The 10,246-nt window shown below is 39.2% G+C and overlaps 1 protein-coding gene across 1 annotated transcript; it reads left to right on the top strand.

Annotated features, from left to right (window-relative positions):
- Positions 1-235: 235 nt before the first annotated feature.
- On the top strand, positions 236-994 carry LOC149241240 (uncharacterized). Its single transcript, XM_089370478.1, has one exon. The coding sequence runs from the start codon at positions 236-238 to the stop codon at positions 992-994; it is 759 nt and encodes a 252-aa protein (XP_089226604.1).
- The last annotated feature ends 9,252 nt before the right edge of the window (positions 995-10,246 follow it).

Raw genomic sequence — 10,246 nt, 5'->3', positions numbered from 1 at the left:
GCAAGCATGCAATTGATGATAAATTATTTGTGCCAAAAGAATAGGAAAATGAGATATTTGGCCACTAATGGCCTCCTTTGAGTAAACCCCTTGCAGACTTCTGATGTTCTGGGTGTTTCTAATTTCTTTGGCAATTTCCTTGGAAAGCAGCTTTCAACCTCAGTAAGTTTTGCGCAGATGGCATTTTAACCTGGATTAACTATCTTCTCGACCTCTAAGAAAAATAAGTTCCCTTATGGGGCAAGAGCTCATGGAGGCTTATCTCGCAAAGAGGCTTGACCGTTTCCTCATTCACGACAGCTTGATTGATCGTTTGAGGAATCCCTCTGTCAAGATTATTTCGAGCTACATCTCAGACCACAGACCTATCTCCATCCAATGGAATCTGGTCGGTCACAGGAATGGTTATCCATTCAAATTCAATAGAGTCTGGCTGGAGGATGAGCAGTTCAATAATCTCATCCGGGAAAATTGGCAATCTTCTTCCCCTGATGAACGCCCTTGGCATTCCAAATCATTCTTGGATCGCTTATCGGTCCTCAGGTTATGTGTTAAAAGATGGCAGCGGGAAAAGGTGATCTCTAATAGGGATGCTCTAAAGAAGATAAATGAAGAACTTGAAAGATTATCTGTATGTCTTATTTCAAATAATGTGTCTCTGGATATGAGGGCTCATATTAGGGATCTTGAGAGAAAAAAGCAAAACCTTCTTGCAATTGAAGAGGCATCATGGAGATTGAAGAGCAGAGCCACATGGCTTAAAGAGGGTGATAGAAATACTAAATTCTTTCATCGATATGCAAATAGAAGGCGGGAACTTAATACAATTTGGGAGATAAAAAATGAGATGGGGATCTCGGTGGTGTCACAGGAAGACATCACAAAGGAGGCTGTAAATTATTTTCAGAAAGCATACAACAGGAATGGGGGCAGTGATTTTAATGACATTTTATGGGGCATTGAACCCTACCCTACAATGTTTGATGAGGAGTAGAATGACTACCTTTATGCAAAGGTCTTTGAGGAGGAACTTTTGTCAATCATGAAATCCTTTCAAAAGGACAAAAGTCTGGGTCCAGATGGATGGACAATTGATTTTTTCATTCACTTTTATGATCTGTTGAAGTCCGATCTTCTGAATATGGTGGAGGAGTCTAGGATTAATGGCTCAATAAACCACTCAATATCCTCCACATATATTGCTTTAATTCCAAAAAAAAAGATCTCTCTCTCCTTCATGGACTTCAGGCCCATCTCCCTTTGTAATACCCTCTATAAGATTATCTCCAAACTCATCGCTGAAAGGATGAGAAATATTTTATCTTCCCATATGACCCTTGAGCAACATGGCTTCCTTAAGGGCAGGAACATTCTAGAGGCTGTTGCTATTACTCAGGAATGCCTTCACTCCATGCACACAAGAAAAGCTGAAGCTGCTTTATTGAAATTAGATCTCAAGAAAGCATATGACTGCATTGATTGGGGTTTCCTTAGTTGTCTTCTCTCCAAAATTGGCCTAAATGTCAATTGCTCAAACTGGATAATGGCATGTGTTGTTGATGTTAACTATGCTGTTCTTGTAAATGGTATCCCATCTTCTTTCTTCCCTGCCGCCAGAGGTTTGAGGCAGGGTTGTTCTCTGTCCCCTCTTCTATTTATTTTGGTTATGGACTCCTTAAGTCTCCACATAAGTAGGGCTATAAGAGAAAAGAGATGTCGTCCTTTGAATATCAGCCGAGATATTTCATTTTCTCACAACTTGTTTGTTGATGACATCCTTCTTTCAGCAATGCTATGTCGTGCCTCGTGGACCTGTTTGCATGACATATTAGGAAAGTTCCAAAAAGCCACGGGGCTCTGCATAAATGACGACAAGTCATCTTTCCATCTAGAGGATGTAAATGCGGAACTTATTGCTCATTTGATCAATCTCTTCAATATAAAAGCCAAACCCCTCAATGAGGGCCTGAAATACCTGGGCTTTCATTTAAAACCTGTGGGATACTCATCTTCTGATTGGATGTGGATTCATGACCGGTACTTCATGAGAATTGCTGGTTGGGAATTTAAATGTCTTTCTTTGGCTGGGAGAGCGATTTTAACTCAAGCAGTTCTGGTTCAATTAATGGTTTATTGGGCTCATCTATTTTACATTCTTGTAAATATAATCCACAAACTAAATAGATTAACTGCAAATTTCATTTGGGGGGGGGGGGAACAAAGAGAAAAGAAGATTCCACCTTACTAAACTCTCAAATTTGACTCGTCCAAAAAAATTGGGGGGCTGGGGTATCATGGACCTAAATATGTTTTGCATAGCACTCCTATGCAAATCTTTATGGAAAGGAGTCTTTGGGGATAGCCTCTGGAGCAAAGCCATCAAGGCAAAATATATGGACAGCAGAGACTTATCATTCTAGTATAGACAAGGGACAATTGGATCTTCTCAGGGATCAGCCATTTGGAGAAGTTTCCGAAAAATTGAACATTTTTTTCTTCAAAATCTGGTATGGAGTTTTCAATCAGGGAAAAATATCATTATAGGACTTGATCCCATCGCGGGAGGAGACGAGGAAACATCCATTTCTCCGCAGTTACTTTGGGCCTTACAGCAAAAAGGGATCTTCTATTGGGACCAGACCATTGATAGATGGGTGGGATCTCTTCCTATATGGAAATCGGCCGCGATGATGGACCTCAATGACAATCTGGCTCTCCAATGGAATCAGATCACTTGGTCTATGAGAAACAAGGGTATTTTCAGAACTGAGGCGGAGGATAAACTAATCTGGAAGGGGTTCAGGGGGAGGTCGACTGTTTTTGTAAAGGACATCTATATCCAACTTCAACAGGATAGTTCCAACCTACAGGATATCATTTTCCCTATCATCTTCTGGAAATCGGGTTGCCCCAATAAGATAATTATCTTTGCTTGGCTTGTTTTCCACAATAAGAATCTAACGTGGGATAACCTTCAAAAAAGGAATTGGAGCGGGCCTGCTATCTGTCCTATCTGTAAATCGAATGAAGAAAACAACTATCACATTTTCCTAAACTGTCCCCTTTCTCAGGAGATATGGAAGAGCCTTGCTGACCATTTTGGATTCAATAGGATTTCTTTTCTCTCTCTAAAGGAAGCTTTTGAATGGTGGAGCAATATGAAATCAGACTGGAGGCCGATTCCGCTGCTAACCTTATGGGCTATATGGAAATGGAGGAACAGGGCCCTCTTTCAAAACAGTAAGGAAAATCATAACTCTGTTTTTGAATACATTCTCTCCCAGTACTTCGCCTGCAAATCCCCCATTATTTATCAAAGAGTTAGAAAGCTGCAGGCAAGAAATATGGATCCCACAAATGTTCCTCGTGCTTACTTCGATGGGGCGGCTCAAAATGGCTTTTGTGCATGTGGGGTATTTATTATTCCATGGGAGAACCAACATATTGACATTTTTTGGCATGGAGGGAAAGGGACAAATAACAAAGCAGAGGCAATGGCGTTGGCTGGTCTCTTAAAGTTTTGTGACTTTCTAAACATCCAGGGACTGCATATTTTTGGAGACTCCAAGGTCATAATTGATCATGTAAAGTCCGTTCACTCCTTAAAAAATCTCAATCTTTTGGGGTGGCTGAGCAGAATAGATTCTATATGGAAATCTCGAAAGGACTATACTATTCACCATATTGATAGAGCAAAAAAAAAAGAGGCTGATGCTCTTTCAAAAGATGGTCTTTCTTCTCCAAATGAATTCTGGAAGATGAGCATATCAGTGGGAGATGTTCAGCACCACATTTAGGACTTCATTCTACCGGGTACTTAATCTATTTATCAATTTTCTTCATCTCTGGTATGTATCAAGTACCCCGTTTATATTTTCCTATTCTGCACAACAATTGAAGTTTTCTCATTTTGCTTACTAGTGTTGTTTCATACAATGCCTCTATTTTATACTGCTATATGTCATTGAGGTTCTGTATTTTTGGTGATCAGATAATGATATTCTCTCATCATAGGCTTGCATGCCATATCCGGATCCACTATTAGTTTAGCATAACCGTCAAATGATGTATTATTATCGCTATTTTTAATGAATATAATATACTCAATAAACCACTTCATGACTTAAACATAAGAAAAATCGCTTTGTGAGTATGTAATTGTTAAAAAAACGCGAGAAAATTATTCACAATCATAATTCGAAAATCAGGAGCTACCCTTCTACCTTTTGCTTAGTCTTCAATCAATTCTTCAAATGAAGAATGACATTTCCCTACCTTTTGCTTAGTCTTCAATCAATTCTTCAAATGAAGAATGACATTTGCCTACATGCTTGTAGGGTTTTGATATTAATTACAACATTGTATCCTTCTATTTATCAATTCCAAACCCTCCTACCAACAAAAAAATTTACCCCCAAACACCTGTCAATTAAAAAAATACATCTAAATTTCAATACCCCGAATGAAGAAACCAATGCCTGCATTGAGAAATCCTCCGCCCAATAAAAAAATTGATTCAAGTTTAATACGCAATAAAAAATTTTATTCAAGTTTAATGCCCGCATTGAGAAATTCTCCACCCAATAAAAATTGATTCAAGTTTAATACCCACATTGAGAAACCCTTTGAACTACAAATTTGACCAACGATACCTCACATGGAGAAACCCTCCCCAGTTATAATTTCACCTTAACTATAGTACCCCTGTTCTCTGAATTGACCCCAAAAACATTTCTGCAGACTTTTCAAGCTTCTAGTTTTGGGAAAAAAGCATAGAGCTTCACCTTAATATTTCAACATTTGAATTCCAGGAAAAATCAGTGACAAAATAACTTAGAAGATACAATTTTATTATAGACCTCTAAATTTTTTGCACCACATCGATTCTTTTCAAGCTGTCAATTTTGGGCAAAATGCACAGAACTTGACTTTAATATTTCAACATTTGAATTCCAGGAAAAATCAGTGGCAAAATAACTTAGAAGATACAATTTTATTATAGACCTCTAAATTTTTTGCACCACATCGACTCTTTTCAAGCTGTCAGTTTTGGGCAAAATGCACAGAACTTGACCTTAATATTTCAACATTTGAATTCCAGGAAAAATCAGTTACAAAATAACTTAGAAGATACAGTTTTATTATAGACCTCTAAATTTTTTGCACCACATCGACTCTTACAGGTTATAAAATAGAAATGGGCAAAACCCTAATGGTGTTTAATTAGCTTCACAAAAAAATTACTGAAAATTTCAATATTGTTAAGATTCCGAGTGTCGATGTTGCTTCTATACATGTAATCACTGTTAAACACACACATGGGCAGCGACAGAATATGAAAGATAAATCACGAGAGTGCATTTTTTATTAACAAATGATATACATTTATAGTACATTATGTGACCGTTGGGTTCCACATCCCAAGGTCTCTTGGACTTCCTTAGTCTATTCCGCTTCCACACTAACCCATAGAGGATTATGTGTCCAACATTGGCCCCCTTAATTCGAAGGGTTATGTATGAGTCCAATAAGAGAGCTGTAATACAAAATATGCAAAAATGCATGGAAGCACTACGCTGACTGTGCTCTTTGAAATGTTGGTATAAGGGCGGTGGTTTAAGGATGACCACCAACACTGGAATGCTTAGTGCAATTCCTAGAACTCTTCCAAAACTGACATGAAGCTCAGGTCTTCTGCTAGAGGAAATGCTCCAAATGTTTTGAAGAGGGAAACCTTCAACCATGAAAGGGAGGTCTCACCCCACATAAAAGGGAGAACTTCAACCTTAAAAGGGAAGTCTCAACCTGAGATGGTTTAAGGATGACCAACAACTCTGGAATGCTTAATGCAATTCCGGGAACTCTTTCGAAACTGGTAAGAAGCTGAAGTCTTCTACTAGAGGAAGTGTCCCCAATTCTATTCCTGGAATTGTTCCGAAACTGGCAAGAAGCTGAAGTCTTTTGCTAGAGGAAGTCTCTCAAATTACCAGCCGAAGGCATGCTCAGGGGCATCTTTGTCTCTGGCTACAACTCTGAAATTGGTGTGGCAGGTTGTGGTTGAGGCTCGCTTGATGTGACTTTGAAGCTTGTAGATGACCATCATTTCCCCCCTGTTATATACAAGGCGAGAAGATGGAGAAATTTCAACTGCAAGACTGTTCAATACTCTAGAACAAGTTCTGACATGTCACTGAAATATCTTCTTGGCTGTTGATGCCCATTGCCAAGAAGCGATCCATCCAAGATGAATCTTTGTTCTTGCAGGAGGTTTGTTTCTGAAGCATCTGTTTGAAGAATGACTAGTTTTATGACAGTGCTTACATGGATGAAGATCAAAACAGTGATCTTTCAGATGGCCAACTCGGTCACAATGTTGGCATTTCACAATTTGTTGTTGTTGTTGTTGCTGTGGAAGAGGGGCAGAATCTAGAACAACTGGAGGTGAACTGTCATGAGGAGCAGGTGAAGATGAACCGTCCTGAAGAAATCCAGCACTTTGAAATTGGATTGGTTTGGAGTAGTCTGGAATATGAAAGGACACATCCTTGTCATATCCAAGACCAGTTCTGTGCTTGTTGTGGACAAGCTCTTCCCAAGGTCTGATGACTGACTTGGGAAGTGCAGACTGAATTTCTGCATCTGCATGTACAACTGCTGCTTTATTGGGCACTGGATCTGAATGAACTTCAACAATATTGACTTGCTATTTATGGGAGTCTGTTTCATTGTTTTGAACAGAAACAGGTTCAGAATGATGACTCCATTGTTGTAATTCTGATTGTTGTAGTTGAGATTCAAGCTGCAAAAATTCAATCTTCTCTTGTGCATTTTGTAGACAAGTTCGAATATTAGAGAGACCATTTTTGCTAATTTTTACCATATCATGAACAGTGGAATGAATGAGGTTATTCAACAACTCTAATGCATCATCAATTTTAGCCATTTTTCTCAACAAATCAAACTTACACTTCCAACACTGATCACAACTATGAACCAAGAATCAACACCCACTCACAATACAATGTCACTACAATTGGATTATACAATAGCTTGCAATTGTCTTCTTAAACATACATATCTTTGTGTAGCAGAATATGCAACAACAATCCTTGCTAATATATAAATTATAGAAACCTCAATTAATATGTTGGTTGGAAAGAATAGATCAAACCAAAAGTATTGACCCTGTGTTGCTTCTTCAAAGTGCTCCTCTTTTTGTGCTAAGGGGACCCCTCTAACTGGCTGTTATTAATTAGGGACAGCTACAACGTGTAAGTGCCCCCTTCCTTTGTAAAACCTCTGCAATGAATCGTGGATATTTCTTAGAGAATTGCATCCTCTAAGCCACGGAGAATCTGCACACACTTAATTAGTCTTCCTAGGCTTTCGTTCAACAGTTGTTGTGGACTATACACCCTCAATTTAGCCTCCAATAGCCCTTTCCACAATGCAATTCAACCCTTATTTCACTGCAGGAATTTCAGACACCAATAGAAGGAGAAGTGTGCCCCAATATCTCTGGAACTTCACTCTTCAGATTTGCAATTACAAATTTATCTCATGGCACAATTATTTATGGAAAATTCAAGAGATTAATACCTCAATGAGTTGCAAATTCTCACAAATCTGCATCTATGTCTTTTTTTTTTCTTCAAGGCAATGCACGCAATGGCTGAACTTGGATGATCCTGCTCTAATCCAGCTAAACAATTTCAAGGATGCATTTGTGTTCTGGATCGAATATCATCACCGTCCTCATCAAAATCTAGATTTTACTGCATTGATGACTTAACTCGCAGCGGTCTATATCAGGATTAAATTTAAACTGTTGGATTTGCATGCAATTCAAAATCGAAATATTAAATCTGAATCGTTGGATTTGCAATTAATTCAAATTCGATGGCCTCTATATCACACAAAAGTTGGCGGCATCACAAATCTTTATAAGAGCGTGGAGAGTCTCTCTGTGTAGCTCATTAAAGGTGACAAAGCGGTTTTGTTAGACCCAAAGGTGGTTTCCACAACCTACACCAATGACATACTCCGTATTGAATCTCCTTCACCTGCAACTCCTCCCAAGTATTATGTGTGCAACAACGCTAGTAACGACTACTACAACGGTGGTTACTATACCAGCACGCACAATCTTAGCACCCGAAATGGAACTGTAACGTGTTCCTGCGGCAGTTGGCTAAACCGAGAAGTGAAGCTGGTGGACAAGGCCCCTGTGCCTGTACTCCCAACGGGATTTGTCTAGAAGAGTGCCAACTTTGTCATCACAGACGACTTGAATATAATTCCAGTTAATTCCACTGCCACGATTGTTCAGTTGTGGACTAAACTTGATGTCAAGGAGCCCACAGAATTGGAAGAGTGGAATGCCACAGTTGGTCCTAACGAGGTGTTGGGTTTGCTAAAGGCTGCCATGGTTTCTAACAGTACTTTAAATGACGTCTTCAAAGCCCAGCCTAAGTTTTCGGCTACAATGGACTGCGCAGTATTAAATCTATACTGTCGGATTTGCCATCAATTTACATCGGATGAACTCTATATCAGAGGCCATGGTATTAAATTTTCGTCGAGGGTGGATATTAATGGCGAGAGATATTTCCATGGTAACATACATACATGCAGCATCCACATAGAAATTTTCCGGCAAATAACGAATTACAGGAAACACGTATCATGTACTAATTTTACCATTGCAATGTAAGCTGGATAAAAAATGTGGCCTGAACAAAATATATCCAATACATATCATTGAGACGACTCGTGAGAGGATAAAGAGTATTATGACAACAACGGTTATGAAATAAGTGGTAATACAAAAATTGTGTATTAACCGGACAACGTTCAACGTAATAGAGGAGCCAGGGACAGGTGATAGCACTGTGTTTAATTGTGCAGAAGTATGGAGAGCGGATGGAGAGGTATGTTGAGTTATGACAGTAGGATACCAATGCATTCAACATTTAATGTAAAACCACAACGATATATGTAATCAGTTATCGTTCCTCTGATTGCTGCAAGAGCCACACCAAGGTCGCCCGAATATCGACCTTCCTTCCTCCTACGCACTGTGGCAGCGTTCAGACACAGTCCTCAACATTCCTTCGAACAACATTTGGAGTCTGTGAATCTACACCAAACATGTCAGACCACCAACAGCGCCAAGAGTTTCGACCCCAACTCACTCCACAACACCTCCACGCAACAACTAGCTCCAATCTACTCCTTCAATGCATCATTCGACGCACCAATCGACTCCTTCAATGCAGTAACGCACTTCAACAATGAATGAGAGATTTCGCAGGAAGTTGATAGAGATGTCAGCCTGCAAGAAATGCAGAACATAGGCAAAATAGGCAGAATAGGAGTTACAAATTAAAGAGGGAGGCCAAAAATGGCGCTGGAGAAATGACAGAGGTTGCAACTAGAATTTAGCTGAGAAAATATTCATGAAATGCAGAAGTGATGGCAGAAATGACCTGCACAGAAAGGCCATAAAACAAATGGCTCAAAGTAATTATGTAGGACAAGAATACGCCTGCTCTGATACCATGTTAAACACACACATGGGCAGCAACATAATATGAAAGATAAATCATGAGAGTGCATTTTTTATTAACAAATGATATACATTTATAGTACATTATGTGACTGTTGAGTTCCACATCCCAAGGTCTCTTGGACTTCCTTAGTCTATTCCGCTTCTACACTAGAGGATTAGGTGTCCAACATGTTATCACTTAAGAATTTTAATGCCAAAATTTCTCATACTAGCTTGATGGTAAAGATTCGGTGCTAGTCTAAGTTTGGGTTTTTGTTTGCCTTAGAGTCTGAGTCTTAGGAGTCCACTATGCATTCTCAGTCACCACTGGTCTCATAATTCACACAATTTCCATGTGACAGCTCTGTTCAAAGGTTATTATGTGTTACAAAGCTCTTTAGGTAATTTCGTAGTGCATAAGTCAGTTTTAGGTGTTTTCGCAGCGCAACTGTCTAGGTGATTTCGTAGACCCTGTCTAGGTGATTTCGTGCTGATCCATAGAAAATCTCACCTAGCTGTCATATTTATCAGAATCCTCATCATTAGGTCATTAGCTGTCTTGGTATGCACAGGTTGCAAGTTTCAAAAGAAGCAAAGAAAAGAAATACATTTATGAACTCCAAAGTTTTATTATGAAAAGGTGGTCAACTTCCAGGAGGTCTCTAAAGCAACTGAAAGCCTATTTTGGGTAATGGA

Source organism: Pinus tabuliformis, chromosome 8, assembly GCF_031772625.1.
Source record: "Pinus tabuliformis cultivar Carrire ecotype Pingquan chromosome 8, CPIR1, whole genome shotgun sequence".
In the NCBI taxonomy this organism is placed as follows: Eukaryota; Viridiplantae; Streptophyta; class Pinopsida; order Pinales; family Pinaceae; genus Pinus; species Pinus tabuliformis.
Note: the sequence above shows the minus strand (reverse complement) of the source record. Positions and strands in the feature narration are given on the sequence as shown.

Excerpts from the sequence above, each read along its gene's own strand:
- LOC149241240 (XM_089370478.1), top strand. The coding sequence starts at position 236 with ATGGGGCAAGAGCTCATGGAGGCTTATCTCGCAAAGAGGCTTGACCGT.